At 34.9% G+C, this 17,864-nt stretch overlaps 3 protein-coding genes across 7 annotated transcripts; 2 read left to right on the forward strand and 1 right to left on the reverse strand.

Annotated features, from left to right (window-relative positions):
• The first annotated feature begins 1,839 nt into the window (after positions 1-1,839).
• On the forward strand, positions 1,840-5,775 carry LOC108984442 (remorin-like). The gene is made up of 5 exons (XM_018956413.2): positions 1,840-2,192; positions 3,296-3,346; positions 3,427-3,514; positions 4,075-4,156; positions 5,257-5,775. Exons 1-5 carry the CDS (start codon positions 2,045-2,047, stop codon positions 5,455-5,457), a joined length of 570 nt encoding a protein of 189 aa, XP_018811958.1. The 5' UTR covers positions 1,840-2,044; the 3' UTR covers positions 5,458-5,775.
• A 1,025-nt stretch (positions 5,776-6,800) lies between these two features.
• LOC108984424 (remorin-like) lies at positions 6,801-9,381 on the reverse strand. Its single transcript, XM_018956377.2, has 5 exons — positions 8,749-9,381; positions 8,617-8,667; positions 8,432-8,519; positions 7,281-7,362; positions 6,801-7,202 (listed from the first exon to the last, which is right to left on the reverse strand). Exons 1-5 carry the CDS (start codon positions 9,116-9,118, stop codon positions 7,002-7,004), a joined length of 792 nt encoding a protein of 263 aa, XP_018811922.1. The 5' UTR covers positions 9,119-9,381; the 3' UTR covers positions 6,801-7,001.
• Positions 9,382-10,263: 882 nt separating this feature from the next.
• Positions 10,264-14,182, forward strand: LOC108984437. 5 transcript variants are annotated; one of them, XR_004800906.1, is made up of 10 exons: positions 10,264-10,513; positions 10,607-10,718; positions 11,426-11,553; positions 11,879-12,018; positions 12,149-12,217; positions 12,491-12,629; positions 12,870-12,932; positions 13,012-13,282; positions 13,362-13,621; positions 13,711-14,182. XR_004800906.1 is itself a non-coding variant. In XM_018956407.2 (10 exons), the coding sequence occupies exons 1-9, from the start codon at positions 10,411-10,413 to the stop codon at positions 13,265-13,267; spliced, it is 885 nt and encodes a 294-aa protein (XP_018811952.1). In that variant the 5' UTR covers positions 10,264-10,410; the 3' UTR covers positions 13,268-13,282; positions 13,362-14,182. The 5 variants fall into 5 exon arrangements, 2 of the variants coding, with proteins under 2 accessions (XP_018811952.1, XP_035543845.1); XR_004800907.1 differs by having other exon boundaries at positions 13,807-14,182; XM_018956407.2 differs by having other exon boundaries at positions 13,012-13,055; positions 13,181-13,282; positions 13,362-14,182.
• The last annotated feature ends 3,682 nt before the right edge of the window (positions 14,183-17,864 follow it).

The raw sequence follows: 17,864 nt of genomic DNA on the forward strand, positions 1-17,864 counted from the left end.
AAAACTAAAAAATATATTAATAAAATAAAATAAAAACGAAATAGAGAAATCCTAGGCACCTCTTTCCAGATCTCTCGTAAAAAAGTAATGAATTCAGATCTGATTTTTGTCGCCTCCGGCCCTCCTCCGTCTCATTCCTCCCTCCACTTATCTTGACTATCAAGATTTCTTTTATTTAATTTAATTTTACTTTCTTCAAGATAAAAAAATATAGACATATAACTTTTGAATAACTCTCAAGAGACATGCATGACATAAATAGATTCACAGGTTAAAAATCGTTCGGATGAAAGTAATGATTTTGTTAAAAATTATTGTATGTGGTTCTCACGCACCACCTATTCTAATAGCTCTTCTCGACATACACGTCAGATCATTAGACTCGTCACTATCAGACTTTTTAGATCTAACCTTTGTGACTGAAAAATACAAATGTATTGTTTTCACAAGCTGACACAAATCCAAACTGTAATCCGTCTTTTTTTACATATATCTTAATACTTTCATTTTTTGTTTACTTATTGTTAATTAAAATAAAAAAGAATTCATATCTAAGACGTTTGTCTATAGAGGTTGAGTCATATTTTTTTATGAATGATGAGGTTGAATCTCTATTTAGGCAGAGAATGTTATCTCTTAGAATTTATCTGTAGAGAGTATCAATAATAGTGAAGTCCAAATCAGACACAAAAGGTAATAGTGTACTTATGAAACTCCAAATATATTATTTTGATTTACGATATCATGTTTGATATGATGACATCTCAAAATATATTTGATTATAGATGTAAGTTTATGAATGAATAATAATAATTTTCTTTAAAAAAAAAACGAAATAAAAGCAAGATGGGGTCAGATCTCTCGCCCGCCCATACTTTCTGCACCCAGACAGGGTGGATACATCCTTCGTCCTTTCTACGTGTGGAGGGTTGGATTCATGGGAAAGACTCATTTAAAAAAAAAAAAAAAAAATTATATTCAATTTGTTTTAGTTTTAAAAGAATCTTGACATGGTAAAACTAGTACACGTACAAACGATTTGAAGGACCTTTACATGACATCAACTAAGAACATGCGAAGCAAATTTTATTAAAGTTGTAGGAGGACAACTAAAATTATAGACACTTTTACGTGATTTTTACGACAGACACATGAAAATTGTTCATAAATATTTAAATTATATAGGTTTTTACATCACGTATTATTTATATAATTTAATTTAATTTAAAAAATAAATTTTTAAATTTAAATATTATAAATTAAATTATATCATATAAATGAAATATATATAATACAAAGGCATGTGAACAGCCTTGCTCGTTTATGTGAATGTGAACGTAAAAATCTCGTAAAATCTTATTAATTTTAAAAAAATAATATTAAATATAATTGTAGATTATTTAAGCGTCGCGTACTCTTTTTAAAAAAAAATAGAAGTTTATTATTAAAAATTTAATTTTTTTATGTTATATTTATTCATTTTCTTCAAAAGAAATATACAATATTTACATACTCTATAACTATATCTAATAATTCTTTTTTTAAACGATAGAGAGCCCAAACCGTTTATTTTGTCTGATTTTTTTTATTTTTTTTAGTTTTTTTTAATAATTTTTTTTCACATTATTTTTTTAATACTTTTAAATATTTAAAAAAAATTCATAATATTATTAAATAATATTTTTTTAACCACTAAATAAAAAAAAACTAAAAAAATAATAAATTCGAAAATCGAAGGATGCTTGTAATAAATTTTTTATGTAAAGAAAATAAGAAAATAAAAAGAGGGCAAAAAAAAAGAAGGAACGGATAACCTAATTTTCAATTAACCGCTATTTTGTCCTGACACTACTCCAATATCTACCAACCACCGCAACCACTTCCAAGGTGTACTCTGCAGCAGCATTTGGAAGAGTTGCTTCCTCAGTTTCATCTAATCTTGTCGGAGTTTCTGCAAATTTGTGTGGCTGTTCTTGTGCAGCTTCTTTCATTACGACTGTAGCTTTTCGAGGGGTCAACCGTGGCTAAATTAAAGGAGTACGTCATGGGAGAGGAGGGGAGCCAGAAAGTTGATGCACCCCGGAAAGAAAATGACAGAGGAGGAGAAGAACAGGAAGCTCCAAACGACGTTGCCGAAGGGAAGGCTGTGATGCCACCTCCTGACCAGAAGATTGCTTCTCCTGTTAAAGAAAGTAAGTGATATCTCTCTCTCTGCTCTCTGTTTGGCTACTGAGAAAACTGAGCGAATAAAAATGGAAGTCTTTATCGAAATTTGTGTTGTATTCTGAGTTGGGTGGAGGTTTTTGGTGTTGTCTGGGTCCCTGTTAGTATAAAAATCTAGGATTTTGAGCTTCAAGTTTCTTTGCAACCAGGAGCATTACTATTTGTTGTCAGTTCTTATTTGCATAGTTAATTTATAAAAAATAGATTATTTGGTTATCGAGCAATTAGTCCCTTGAATTTCTTTTTCATTCTTATTTACAATTTTTCAATAAATCTCTACTATTAGAACTTGCCACCCTTTTTTTGGGTAAAGTGAAGGCATTTTGAGGTCTCTCAAGTCCTAATCATGTGTTGTATGAGTTTGATGAAGGAAACGCCATTACAAAAAAATAATAATAAAAAAATAAAAAAGAAAAAAAGAAAAGAAGAAAACTACTCATACAGCCTAATAATTTAGTGAGACTTCTAGCAATTGCGCATGGTTGTTGGTCATATCCTAGATTTTCCTTTGGTTGATTCGGCTCCCAAAGGTGAGTTGCTTTTGAGGGTTGCCTTTATTTGAGGGTGCTTTTAGTTGTTGGGGATTTCCGTTGTCTGGTTTGTTTTTTGCCCCGCTGGGGTGGGGGGTTGTAAAGCTTTAAGACAAATCATAATTGGTTTAAAGAAAACGGGTTGACAGTCTATTTCTAGTTTAGACACGTTAATCTACTTTTAGTGAGGATTAACATGAACATGGGTGAAATTTCTATTCTGTAAATGTGTTAGCTTGATCACCAAGTCTTGTTGGGACTTAAACACAATCCATTCAGCTTTTACTACATCACCAGTCTATGATTGAACAGTTGAGACGCATAAAAATCGAGATTGTACAAGCCACCTAACCAGTGCCACATAAATTTTGCTGTAATTGACACAATTTGCAGCTGAACCTTAGCAGCCATTTCATTTCCATTCTTTATATTTAAACAAAAAATTACAATCAGTGGATGATACCGTTTAATGATTCACGTTTCCTCCAATTTATGACCAGTTCCACCTTTTTCTGATTTTGTTGAAACTTTCATCATGTCAGAGGTTGCAGAACCTACTGCTGAGAAAATTCCAGGGGGTTTAGTCAACAGAGGTAAATGCCTGAAGTTTGTTTTTGTGCATTACATGATATATAGTACGAGAGATAGGTGACTGTTTAATATGTTGTCTCAGATGATGTGCTTGCTAAGATTGCAAATGAGAAAAGGCTGGCTTTAATTAAGGCATGGGAAGAAAGCGAAAAAACAAAAGCAGAGAACAAGTAAGGCTATCTCAAATTTTCTATATCATTTTACCCTCCCGTTGTATTCTCATTCATTTCCAAAATTGACTGAAGGAGTTAAAAAAATTTGTTCTATACTATTATCAATTGAGATCAGTTTGGCAAAAGCAGTGGCACTGAGTCAAATGCTCTTCAGGTCTCCAAAAATTTGATTAAAAATTTGATGATTTACAACTACGCATTTTAGTTTGGAATATTTGTATCTTTCTTGTTGAATTTCCTATATACTCGTCATGAGAATCTGATCATGTTCTGTATTGGTTGATTTGACTTCAAAATATAACCAGTGTAGGTACACTTGACAGATTTAGCCGTTCCAGATTTTTGTATTACATTCTAAGTTGCTAGCCATGACCATATGACGTTATCCTTTCTGAACATAAGAAAATTTACATAGTCCAAGTTGATCCCATAATTAAAGGAATTGATTCCGGAAGTCAAAACCTGAAATTCAGTTTCATATATTCTCAATTTCTTTCTCTATGATGAGCTTCTTCTCTCCCTGTTTAAAGTGACCCTGCATTGCAACTGTCTGACAGGGCATATAAAAATCTATCTGCCATTGGATCATGGGAAAACACCAACAAAGCTTCAGTAGAGGCACAACTCAAGAAGATTGAGGTAGATAACTGTGTTGTGTTGCCTGCATACATCATTGCTGTCTGTTGCACCCTAATTTGATTCAAAACCACTGATCGGTTGGAGATTGTTACATTAGCACAGTGAAAAACTAGGAGATTGTTATTTTTTTTTCTCTATGATCTGGTAATATAGATTAGGCATCCATTGAGTTGGCAAGATATCTCGGCAAAGTACCCATTTTCTGTTCCCTATTCACCTAAGAATTGGGGGAAACCATTTTATTTGACGATGTAATTCTCTTTTTCTAGGACTACAATCATCTCACGTGAGCCAGCTCATTTGAGACTAGATTAAAATGATTTTATATTGTGCTCATACAAAGGGCATTATCTGAACCTCGATGGATGCAGGAAGAGTACAAAAAGTCTATTGATAATGTTAATACCCTGCTCAGCCCAAAAACTTAGACCTACACCAAGAACTGAATATCAAACATATCAAGACAAACAGTCTGCACAAACTAAACAAATGCCTCTGACAAACCAAGCGTGTCAAAACCAAGACACTTTGCCCAAGCTGCACCATGGATCCTATTTCTTTGCTATTCCTTGATGAGAGACTCAATATTCCATTGCATACTGATATAAATCTCTCTATCACATCTAAGCTTCTACTACATCAATTTGACTCTAGGAGTCTTTTATGAATCCAGGAGTGTCATGCATCTCTGAAAACTACCCGCATTTGTGTTAACACCATGACTCTTGTCCGAGTAAAAAATTGAACCATTAGTTTTGATATCCAAGAGCCTATTCATATACATCTTGGGATGTGAATAAACTAAAGTACAAGCCTTTGGGCTGGGGATCAAGCATTTATATCAATTTACTCCTTGCCCTTAAATTTATAATTCCATGTCTTATATAACTATCTGGAAAAGCAAACTTGCTTAGACTGTTGTGTGAAAATCAAATGAATATATTTCAGACCTTTTGCATTTGTCATTGTCTTGCTCAAATTTGATGGTACGGTATGTTTAGAGAGCCATTACAACACTTTCAGCTAATAATTGGAAAATTTCGGTGCGTGACATGAAGATACTTGATTGAAAAGGGATTGACAAACCTCTTCTATAACAGGAAAAATTCGATAAAAAGAAGGCAAAGTATGCTGAGAAAAAGAAAAACAAAGTGGCTGAGGTCCACAGGGCTGCCGAAGAAAAGAGGGCAGCAGTTGAAGCCACCCGAAGGGGAGAATTTATCAAGGTAGAGGAGACAGCTACAAAGTTCCGCACTACCGGATATGTACCTAAGAAGTTACTTTCTTGCTTCAGCTACTAAGATTATCACGCAAAGAACTCAGAACAAAGATTGAAGACAAGTTCATCGGAATTGACTTTGCCCAGTTTCTTCTATGTCTTGGTTTGTCATTTATATTATCTGCTAATTTAAAGTTTGTTTCTTAAGTGTTCTTTGGTATGTACGTGTGAAACGAAACTTCTAATTGTGAGAACCGAAGGAATTCCAGCGGAAAACATTATGTTCGCCATGAAAAAAGGATATGTGTAGTCTTTTTAAGAGTCGTTTGTAAGCATTAATATGTCTTTTGAAAAATGGTTTTCTTGTCGATTGCTATAAAAAGAACTCTTTCAACTTTCACCTCTAATTACTAAGTAAGGAAGTTGTAAAATTACTTATAATTGGATGTTGTCACGACAGAAACTTAAATTCCATCTCAAAGTTGTGATAAAACATCAATTTCAGAAAATCAACAAATATTTACAGTAAGGGTCGGGAGGAAGGGATCCCTCCACCTATATCCCCTCCAACAAGCTGTGCTGTGGCTTCCAGCAACTGAGGTCGAGAGGGGAGATTTCCCCTCGATCGCTGCCTCACTGCGAGGATGTGGCTGTGAGATCCTCGCGCCACATCCTCGCAGTGAGTCTGCTGTGACTTCACTCGATTCTGCCTGGTGGAGTAAACTCTTTTCAGCTTAAGAAGCCGAGAATCTCATGTGTCTTCATTTTCAGCTTTTATTTTATATTATTTTCTTGCAGCATCATGAAAACTAATTCGAGAAAATTGTTGGGGGGTGAGAATCTATGCGTATATTAATCGTGAAAGCTCAACAAAGTGATAAAACTAAGCAGTGATGAGAGTTTGCATGGCCGCAGATTAGGAAATAATAAATAGTTTGCCAAATTAGAAATTTTCCACCGTCCCAAAACTCAGAAATGGCTCCTTTCCTTTCAGTTTCTTTTCCCTTTTTGATGCATAAAAAGAACCCAATATGGGATGTGGCTGTTAAAAACTAAACTTGATTTTATTGCTGAAACTGATGAGCTACTTTCAGTCAGAATTTGAAGGGGCAACAGTAATCCAAGTTTTTATTGAGAAAGTTATGGCCAATTAAGAAATTGTGAAAACCCAAAAGTGTCTTTTTATTACCAGCATGTGGTTGTGTAAAACGTCCAAGGACTTGAATAGCATTAGATGTCATTAATTTAGACTCTAGAATTTTCTTTTGAATTTTTATGGCTATGTACTTGAGCTATGAATCAGAGTATGAAACAGAGTGGCGTATTCCTCTTCCATTTTTCTCTCTGTGTGTTTTGTCTCCATCTTGTTTCCAACAGTGGCAACTCTTTCAAGAAAGTAGAATTTTACGGATAAGAACACAGAGGTAAAGGGAGCATGGTCATACCCCAGTGCCATGAAATGAATTATAAACCTGAATAATTCTATAAACCTTGACTTCCAACTCAATACATGACCACAGATCCAACTGCGCCTGGCTTTAGATAGGAGCACAGCTTTGTTAAGAAATCAAACCACGCAAGAAAAGGGTAGAAAAATCGGCAGTATTTTTTTCTTTTTTCTTTCTTTCAATATTTTTCACAAAAATTCAAGCAACTGAAGCTTCGAAGCAGCTTCTTGGGTTTATGACCAGTTGCACGGAATCTCTCAGCCATCTGCTCTAGCTTGATAAATTCTTCTTTTTGTGAGGCTTCAACCAGAGCCCTCTTTTCTTCTTTTGCCCTCTCGATTTCAGCTATTTTGTTCTTTAATTCCGCCGCATATTTTTCCTGGAAAATATGCCGGAGCTGATTTCTCAAACACTTCTTATTCATCATGATTTTAGAGATCCAAGATGAGCTTATTACCTGAATCTTTGTAATTTCCGCCTCCGCAGCTGCTTTCTTACTGTGCGCCCATGACTCAAGAGTTGACAGCTTTTTACTTGCCCTGTTCAACAATTACAATTTCGTAAAATGATCTAATACGTCAATGAATTACTTAGTTTTGTTTTGTATCATGCAGATTAATGTTCATTTTAGATGTTGAGCTGAGTTCAGTTCTTTATAAATAATAGTGAGTTGAGATGGTTGAGTAAACTAGTTTTATGGGGCCACTGAGTAAATATGCGAACTTTGAAACCAGATTGAGACTCTTCAATGTACGAGTACAATACTCAAAGTTTGGATGTAGAGAAAGAGTCTTCCAAGTTCAAAGAATTGTAAAATCACATGCATCCGGTTTATGCAGTAATGATAATGTATTTAGTGTTTCCCAACAGTTTTGTGGCAAGTTTCCTGATCTATTCTGGAATATGAAAAAAGCATTGAAATTTTAGAATTAAACAAATTGTATTTCCCAATTTCAGTCACCCTTTTAAAAATCTGTCTCACTGGTGAAATGTCCCTAAGAAAAGAGAAGCCATGAACAAAAGTTGCTTCAGAAACTTCGTGTATGGCCACCTACTCACACCATTCAAGATGGGCTCCAATTTCTATGGAGTTTTTATTTCTTTGTTCTACATTAACTTCTGCTCACATAAAGGTCATCCAGTACGGGCTATCGTCTGGTTCACTGCAGATTGGCTTTGTCCCATATCACGTAGTCACAGTGGTGCATGATTCTAGCATTTTTCACTTGGACTCCAAAAGTTTTGGGAGATGAAAGTACTCTCATGCATGCTTTTGAATGAAAGAAGAAAAAAGAAAGTGAGGAATCCTTTTTCCAGACTCTTGACTCTCTAGTTGTTTCCTTTTTCCCATTTTTTTGAAACTATCTGCGTCAGTTTCAGGCTCTCAAATTTTCGGCATTCCTTTGTACTTTTTCATCAAACGAATGATATCTTTCTTCTGGAAATCCCGAGGGGACCGACTCTTGAAATTTGTGGTTCCAAATTAAGCAAATGAACATAGGACATGTACAGAAACAAAGGGTGCCCCATAGAAACAACAATAATATATCAGCACTGTATTTTCGACCTGAAACCGCTTGTATTAGAACACAAGAGAACTCCTCTTACCTGTTCTGTGTCTTTTTCTTTTCGCTTTGTTCCCATGCCTTAGATAAAGCCACTCTTTTCTCTAAGTTAATTTGTGCAAGCGCAACACCTAAAATATTATCAGTGATAGAAAGTTGACAATCTTCCCAATCATCATACACTGCATAAGAGCAGAAACTTCAAGATAATTGCCATTGATCAATTACCTCTGTCAGTCGAACCCATCGAACTTGTATGAGCAATAGCATCTGCAGCTCCTACAAAATGAAAGATCCTTTAACCAAATATCAATAAACGTCCAAAGATACACACAAACATAAACGATAATTGATTGATACCATATTGAGTTTCTTCATGTTCATTCCCACCATCAGATGAAGGTTTTGGTTTGTAATCACTATCACCTGCCATGGCAGGTTGTGGGAAATCTGGCTGCTTCCCCCTTTCTAAAGGAATCAAATTCGGAGTTTCTTCATGTCTAGTACTTCCCTCGCTAGGTGGAGCTTTTGGTATGAAATCTCCATCACCCTGGAATGGTTCTCCAAGGGCAGGAAGTTGGCGAGCAAGCTGCTGGCTATTTTCTTTACCGATATGATCTTTAGCTTCTTCAACTGCATTCCATCTACCGGTGGGAGGAAATATTGGTACGTAATTACCTCCAATAACTCCTATATCTGCGAAGTTTTTCTTGTCTCTAGGTCGTGCCATAATATATCTTCTTTGAATGTGATTAACAATGGAGTCAAGGAATTAAAAGTTTGGCTTGTGTTCTATTGATGATCTCCTGGGAGGTTCCTTTGAGACCTTTGTTATAATGGAGTTCATCATCACAGAAACAAGGAAGAAAACTTCTGGAAAATAAATATCAAACTACCAGCTTATAAGAAAGCAGTTCGATATTTTTGTCCCTTATTTTCCTCTCTTTTTTCTGTGATCTTCACAAATTATACAAAAACCTGAAAAGGAAGAAGAATAGTGCAGAAAGTAACGTATATATTAGTATACCAGTGAAAACTGATATTCCAGGAAAACCTACGATTAATCTCAGACTCTCAATATCTGAGTGGTGGCGGATGGTTGCAAATCCGACAGTTAAGGCACTCATTTTCCTAAACATTCCAAAAGCTGGACGTTCATGGTGATTCTAATTTCTTTCACATCATTTTATGTCTACTTTTGGTAAATATTATTGTAGGATATTGCAGCCAAACATGACCCACCTTTGAAAATCAGCCAGCTCAAACTTTATTAAGCACAGTATACTTATTATAATATTGGCGTCCATGACAATGTTATTAATCTTTAACTAGTGTACCTATATTTAGACGTGATATTTCACTATAGGAAACTGCTATAAAAATAAAAAAATTATATAAAATAAATTTATAAACTGATTTGATTTTATAAAATCTGTTAGATCTATTTTATAATAAAAATAATTTTACAATCAAACATACTATATTAAATTATATCAATTTATAAATTTATTTTTATATAATTATTTTTGTGATTAAAATATTTTATTTTATAATATACATGTACATGCAGACGGGTCAAAAAAGGGTAAATTATATTAGAAAAAAGGGTAAGTTGGTAATTGCATTGACAACAAGTCCCAATTCTACAAAGCCACTGAGCTATATTTAAAGAGTGATGTTACGTACAGTCGTAAAATATGTAAGTATCGTAAAATCGTTTTAAAAAGAAAAAATTATTATTAAAAAATTAATTAATTTTTATATGAATTTTATATTTATTTATTTATTTATTTTAAAATAATTATATGATATTTATGGTGCAAGTATCATTTGTCATATTTAAAGGATCGTGTTTTTCTTCCTCGTCCACCCATTTTTAGCGTTACCGTTCCGTGTCTGTGAGGCCTCTGTTCGACGATCTTTTACGCTGGCAATATCAGAAAACGAATCCACACGCACACGCCAGATACCCTGAATCACCCACCCAGAAGAATACGAAAGGCAGAAAAAAGGGCACCCACAATGCTCATTCATGCTCCCCATGCCTCAACTCCCTCTCCCACTTATCTCACCCACCACCCTCGCCGCCTTAACCCCATGTTTCCGCGCTCGGCTTCTTTGAACGGTGGGTTTCATTGCCGTAATCACATTTTGCTCTTTAGGAAAGCATTCGATTTGAATCTTCTTTTTTTTTTTCCATAATCTTATTTTATTCCAGTTTCTATTGCGAATGGAATCATGAAGACGAGGTGGAGGCGGGGAATGTGTCGGCCAGTGGTAGTTTCTGCTGCTGAGGAGGGGAGCTCAAGCTTCAAGTCGGATAGGAAAAGGTTCAAGGCCTTTTAATTGTTGTCAATGAGATTTTTATATGGGTGTCTGAATGTGAAACAATTGTGAGAACCAAAGGGACATTCATGCTTGCTTGTCACTAAAAGGTTGGAAACTTGGACCAAGACTAAACAGTTAAAAGTTTTTGTGAGATTCAATGTCGTTGTGTGGAAAACCTTAGGGATCAGTCTTTTACCTGAGGGGAAAGTGGGTACCAATTTGTGATCTGAAGTACCCTTACCTGTTTCTCAAGCATGAATAGTACTTGGAGGTATAAATTTTACATCTTTATCTACAGGGAGAATGTGGGTACCATTGTGTTGCCGGGGGGCTCCTTTTTATATGCCTATATGTTTTGATTGGTATTACATGTGTGGAAAATGGCACCAAAAAGTGGTTGAGAGTGGAGACGTTTATTTCTAGTAGGACTCTTCTTGACGGGGGGTCCGTGCAAACTGATTTATAGCCCCACATCGGTTTCTTATAGTTGCAGGCTTGCTAACTCTTGCAATATGACATGATTTCCTTGGCTATATCCCTTTATTCCGTCTAGGTTCTTGCGTACATTATAGCTGTACACTCTAAGCATCACATTTGCTAGGTTGTGTACGGTTTCTGCTTTTCCAGTTTGATGCGTATGGTTGCTTTCATTAGCCAATGCACTATCACATTGCTTTCGTAAGTGTTGGGTTATTTCCATTTGATTCAGAGAAGTTGTGGAACACATATGTCTGCTTAAAGCAAAGGAGAATTTATCTGAGGAGGAAGAGAAGGATATGCTGGATTTTCTTTATACGACCCAATATCAAATGCGTGGCATTGTTGCAATATCATTAGGTAAGGTTCTGCTCAGATAGAATCCAAGGACATAATGTTTAGCTACTATTATTTGCCTGAATCAAGTTTTGGGTTCTCTTCAGAGTCTGAAAGAGTAAATTGCTGTAGTCCATGCTCCAAGAACAAATATGTCTCTTTTTAAAGATGTTACTAAACACTCAGTTTAGTTTGGTAGTTTGAGCTGTCCCATCTACATTGACATATATAACCTGTCAATTAATTTGCAAATTTGATCAGGCACACAAGCATACACTTACTCACATTCACATTCACATATGTTTATTGGTTGATTTTTAGAGGATAGATGCTCTAATTACTCTTGCAGGACGTATCTCAGAAGAAAATATCGAAAATTACACCCATGCTCTCTACATGCGCTTCCAAAGAAAAGAAGACCTTGCAAAGTTCTATGAGAACGTTTTCTACTTGGGAGTTCTCAAAGAGCATGTTATGCCTTACTGCCATGTATGGCCTGGCATGTAAACACGGGCACTCTGTTCATACTGTCATTTCTTACGGTTTCCTCAGAATCAATCTTACCTCAGATTTTCATATTTTGCCGCTTGTTTTACTGATATGTGCTTTATATAAACAGGGGTTAATTAATGTGGATTTTGAAGCTGAAGTAGAAGATGATATTCTATCCATATTTCGGAAGGGAGAGGTAAAGAGTGATGCAATGTGGAAGCTTTGAATTTTGATTCCCTGAGGTTTTTTGTATATAGATAATTCCTAATCATGAATGCAGCGAAGGCATTAAAATATATAGTAATGAAATAATGTCTTATTTATTGACTAAGATGCTTTTATTCATTCTCCGATTTGGAACCCAATAAAAACTTGAGTTTTCATTATCTGACCACACGCTGCAATATGAATTTTGTTTGCAGTCACTGGTACTGTCTTTCTAAAGGGATTCATGTTACTTCCTTGACAGGAATTCAACTACGGTCTAGAGTTTGTGCTTTTGATTTCATTTGTTAGTGATGCAATTGGTGGAGCTGCTGAACATGCATTGGCTTCTCTTGCAAGGCTGACAATTGGGTTTCCATCCTTAATTGTCCAATCCACTCGAGGTATGCTTGAGCTGAAACTCATAAATTGTTATGCCCCCTAGTGATCTTCTTTGAGCAGGCTAGTGGCAGTTTAAGAAGTAAATTTAAACTACAAGCAGGTTATAAATAATCCACATCTTGTAGCAATATGGTTAACTCTTACAGCTTAGATAGTTTTTCCTTGGCTTTATATAAGGAAAAACTCCCATCTATTCAATGTTTTCTACCATCTATCGTTTCTTACTTGTATTGGATTCTCAGGTCTCAATTTAAATCTCAGCAGTAAGGAATATACACATGGAATGGTGATACGGTTTCGGTCGCGTGAGCTCTCTTTCACATTTCCTATCTGATTGTTTGGCACGTCCATATTTTGATTGCTTTGTATTGAAATATTTTGCAGTTGAGGCCTTTGGGATATTTATGGGCAGCTCAGAATACAAAGATGTAAGGGGCCTAAAATTTTCAAATCAAGAGTCTTATTTAAATTCCTATTCAAGCTGTCTTAGATTTATCTTGTTAAAGAGATTAGGCTGCAAGACTCTTAAATTAACTTTTGATTGAGAAAACAGATATGGAGGTCTAAATTCCAGCCAATCACCCAGAAAATACTCTCCATTCATTTTTCTATAGATCCAGTGGGCACTGAGATCATGTAGCGAGGATACTTCACGGTTTGTGCTCCTGTGTACATAATTTGATGCATATTTGAAAGAATACATATATCATGTTGTTTACATACACTGCTTGCAGGTTTCAATTTTGGAAGGCATTCTAGCCAGTTTGTTCAACTTTCTAGGAGTTGCAGGCCAGCTCTTCTTCCTCTTTCTTTATTTTTTTTTTTTTTTTTTTTTTTTTTTTTTTTAGGCTGGGAGGTGGGTGGGTTATTATGAACTTATGCTAATGCTTCTTTCTGTATTCTTTGCTTCCCATTTCCCATTTATTGTTGTAGGTATGTTTCACTAACCAATGTCCCATCTCACACTTGTATGGTCGTGTTCTTCAAAGTTTAGGTACTCATTTCTTGTTGCATGTCTTTTCAACAAGGGGTCATATACATTTAAAAAGTTGTTTCTTGCTTGTTGACTATATAACTGCACAGCGCACACAGTATGTGCCAGGACAAAAACATGAGTTTTGGTTGAAAGTCTGTCTCTCTTATCCAAAAGGAAAATGCCATTCATGTACTTTGCATCAGGACCAGCTACTAGGTTCTTGATCTGTCCTACAGAACCCTGGTAGGAAGCAACACATTGGATGATACTTTGAAGCTAATCAGTGCCATTGTCGGAGAATGGAGGAAAGGAAGTACCTTGGAAGAAAATCTCTCCTCTCTACTTCTAGTTATTTGTGGTATAATTTAGAGTTTGAGTCATATCATGAGATGAACATTTCTGTACGAGGACCCCCATTGATTGATCATTCTGATTTGTCCTCCAAGTACTTGCGTGCTAACTTGGTTTCTATCTGATACTCCAATAAGCATAATAGATTTTATATAGGCAGTTGCATATATAATGAACAGTGTCGTATTCATTCTTGATCTTTACTCAAGGAGGTCACAACTTGCATCACATCTTGGAAATTTGTCCGGAATATATTGTTTGACCTTGTAAAGGCAGAACTATAACTAGCGCTATAAATCAACCAGTATATTCGATAGCCTGCTCAATACTCGCCTAATTAAATTCGAATCGAACTGGACTGGACTCGTGAAAAAAAAAGTTGGCCCGTGAAAACAAATACCTGCTCGATTAGTAAATGACACATACCCGACAAAACTCGACTCGACTAATGCTCGTTAAGGCCCACTCGTTTATGATCAAGTCGAACTTCTATGTTTAACACTTTTATAATTAAATATATAATATGTAACCTAATTACTTATGTCTATATATTGAATATACTTCATAGCTATATTTTATAATTTGTACAATAATTAATGTTTTTTTTTTATTTATCAAAAAAAAATTAATGTCGATGAAATTTAATAATTTCATATACTAGTATATGAGAACCATATATGAAATAAATATATGTTATTATATTATATGTATGTATTAATAATATATGTATGCATATAATATATTGTTATCATGGATAAATATCAACTAGTTAAATATTAATTATTTATAAATTTTTAAGATCTTATAATTCAATAGAAGTTTTACTTGTTAGTTGTAAAAATTTAATATTAAATTTTTTATTTTTTTATTTATCTAATTTATTAATTATTAGGTCTTATTAAAAAGAATAAACAATTCAAACTCGATCTCAAGCTGGTTTGTGGGACAAGCTCGAGCTCGAGTTGAGAGTTTAGTTTATCGAGTCAAATTTGAACAAAAAATAAATAAAAATCTCATTCGAGTATTTTAAGTCTAGTCGAACTCTGTAAGCAAAAGACTCGGTTCAATTACAGCCCTGTAGTCTAAAACCGTGAAGAAAATGCAAATCGATTATTGGTTGGACTGTTCCTTTTAAACATTTAAAACTTCACAAGAGTCAAGACTCTGCCCCCACCATTCAGGCTGATAGTAGTAATAACATAAATTACAACAACCAACTACTTATTGATGTGCTTGAACTTGACTTCTTTTCTAAACCATTGCAGTTCTAATATTCATACTTTAGTCGGTGGCGGAACCTCCATTGATGCCATCTGTTGTTGAACTTCAATCCCCTGTTTTTGCTATGAACTTCTTATTTAACTCACTCCTGACCGTTTCAAGATTTGAACTCTTTGTTTCCTGTAATTTGTTTCTGGTTCCAAAATCATATCAGCCATCTTGTCATCTAAGGTATTCACCGGATTGGATTGCAGCTCTGCTGGGAAAATCAAGACTCCGCCAACTTACATGATTGAATTTCAAGCGTTGTACAGTAATGAATGCATGCTTCTATGTATGGTCTATAGTACTATTCAATCTAGTGCAATTACATTCTCTTCAGACACTACAACAATTCACGTTTCTTCTGGACTCTATGTATCATACAGCTGAGGAAAACAAAATGAATTTGCACTACAAACTACAAAAATTCTATCTTCACTGAATACAAACAAAGATTTTCAAGAAGACTGATCAGTTATGAAGTGGGTTTGGTCCCCCTGGAACTTCTCGTAGAGAAACTCCATAAGTCGGATCAGTACCATCTTTGTTGGATCCCTCTGCACTTTCGGCAAAGAAATACCATGAAAACTTGGAAGAGGAGTTGAATTTATCTGTTTGCTTGGTTTTTTCACCCATGTCTTTGTGGATGTGGCGGCAAGTTGATTGCTGGCTGAGAGCGAGTATGATGACAAGAACCACTAATGAAACTCTGAGATACTGACTTCCCATGATTCTGCCTGTGACAGAGAACTAATCTTGCTGATAACAAAGGCAGAAGAAGCTGGCTTATAATTATGTTCTCAAATGCAGGCAGGGCTGGACTCATTTTAATATAGGATCAGACAGCTTGTGGTGAAGATAGAGCCAAAACTCACAATTAGGCACATTCAAATGGCCGAAATACCCTCTTCTTGTCACTGAATTTACGATCCTACCATCCTGCAATTTTAAGCTGCATCTAGATCATTTTTTTTGCATCCATTCTGAATAAGAATTACCTGTGATGCAGGCTATTAAAAGAGTCGAGATTTTAATCATTGGACTCTAATCACTAATGCATTGGAGGTCATGTCTGATATATTATGTGGCGTTGAAGGCTAATTCAGTCCTTTTGTATGCAGTGGAGTGCTGATTTAAAAGACCGTTTTGTGAAGGGTGGTGTGAGAGCGTTGACTTCAGATTATATTAGAGCTCTAATTTCAATTTCCCCATTTGGGTTTTGATTATATTAACTTGTGCTATAATTATTGTTGAAGACTTGGGGTACATTTGTGGACACGTGCTGCTAGATCACATTGATAAGTGGCACAGCAGCGTTCACTGTATATAGTTTGCCTTATTACATGTTCTTGCTTTCTGAGCCGTTGATTCTCTACTTTATATCTGCATTATATTCAAGTTTGTACTATGTAGACGCAATCCAACTGGTCTCCAAATAACTTGAGAAGATTGGCTCAAAAGGAAAACCTTGGAACAAGTGGCTGAAAGTAACGAAAATTAAAAAGTTAAAATGAAATAAGATGAGTTGTAAAAATAAATCAAGTTTGATTTGAAAGTTGAAGTATACATGTATGATTTTTGTATGGCGGTGGTGGTGGAGACTTTTTGTTCTGCAACAACGTGGTTCTGAAGACTGATTATGTTCATAATCAAGTAATTAATACTTGCAAAGAAAAAAAAAAAAAAAAAACAATTTTTTAAGATAGATCGGTCTGGTCTGCACCGACCCATGAAAGTCTATTCTCAACATTCTGAGACTTATTAATAATGTAATCGAACCGGCCCTTATATTATGGTCGGAAAGGATGGAGGAGTTAGGTGAAGGGGTTTTGTTCTTCTTTCTTCTCCATCTTTTTTAATGTATTTTCTTGAGATCACCAATGAGAATCCTTGTTATACCTTGTAAACATGCTCATATAAGCTGTAACGGAAAGGTCCCTTGTAAACATGCTCATATAAGCTGTAACGGAAAGGTCCAACACTTTCGCAATCAAAGGTATCATAATAAACCTAAATAATGTTGTTTCTTTGTTTTGTATTTGGTATCTCGAGGATACCCATGTCCTAGGCTACCTTCATTATCAGCCTTATAATTTTGATGCAAGTTGCAGCATTTTTTAATGCCTCATTAATTAGGTCAATCTGGGATTACTTGTTAGATCCATAAGAAGATTTGCTTACGATGAAGTTTCAAAATTGGATTTAACTTCTCTTGTATTCCTTGGAAGTATTGTATTAGGCGGGAAAAAAAAAAACCCGAATATAATATTTTAAAAAGAAAATCTATTTATAAGTTTAATTTTTGAGAAGTACTACAGACATAAAGAGATTATACAACGTAAATTCACAAACAGACATGGCTTCATGGAATCCGTTAGATCTACTTTATAATAAAAATAACTTTACAATCTGACATACCACATCAAGCCACGTCAGTTTGTGGATTTACTTTTATGTAATTCTTGTGTGGCTAAAATATTTTCTTTAATTTTTTACATTCTAGTTACAAACTAATGTAGTTTGATGTAGTTCATTAGATTATAAAGTTATTTTTATTATAAAGTAAATATAACGGATTAGATGAAACCATATCAGTTTATAAAATTATATTTGTATAATTTGTTTGTAGATATAACAGTACTTATAC

This window comes from Juglans regia, chromosome 2, assembly GCF_001411555.2.
Source record: "Juglans regia cultivar Chandler chromosome 2, Walnut 2.0, whole genome shotgun sequence".
Classification (NCBI taxonomy): Eukaryota; Viridiplantae; Streptophyta; class Magnoliopsida; order Fagales; family Juglandaceae; genus Juglans; species Juglans regia.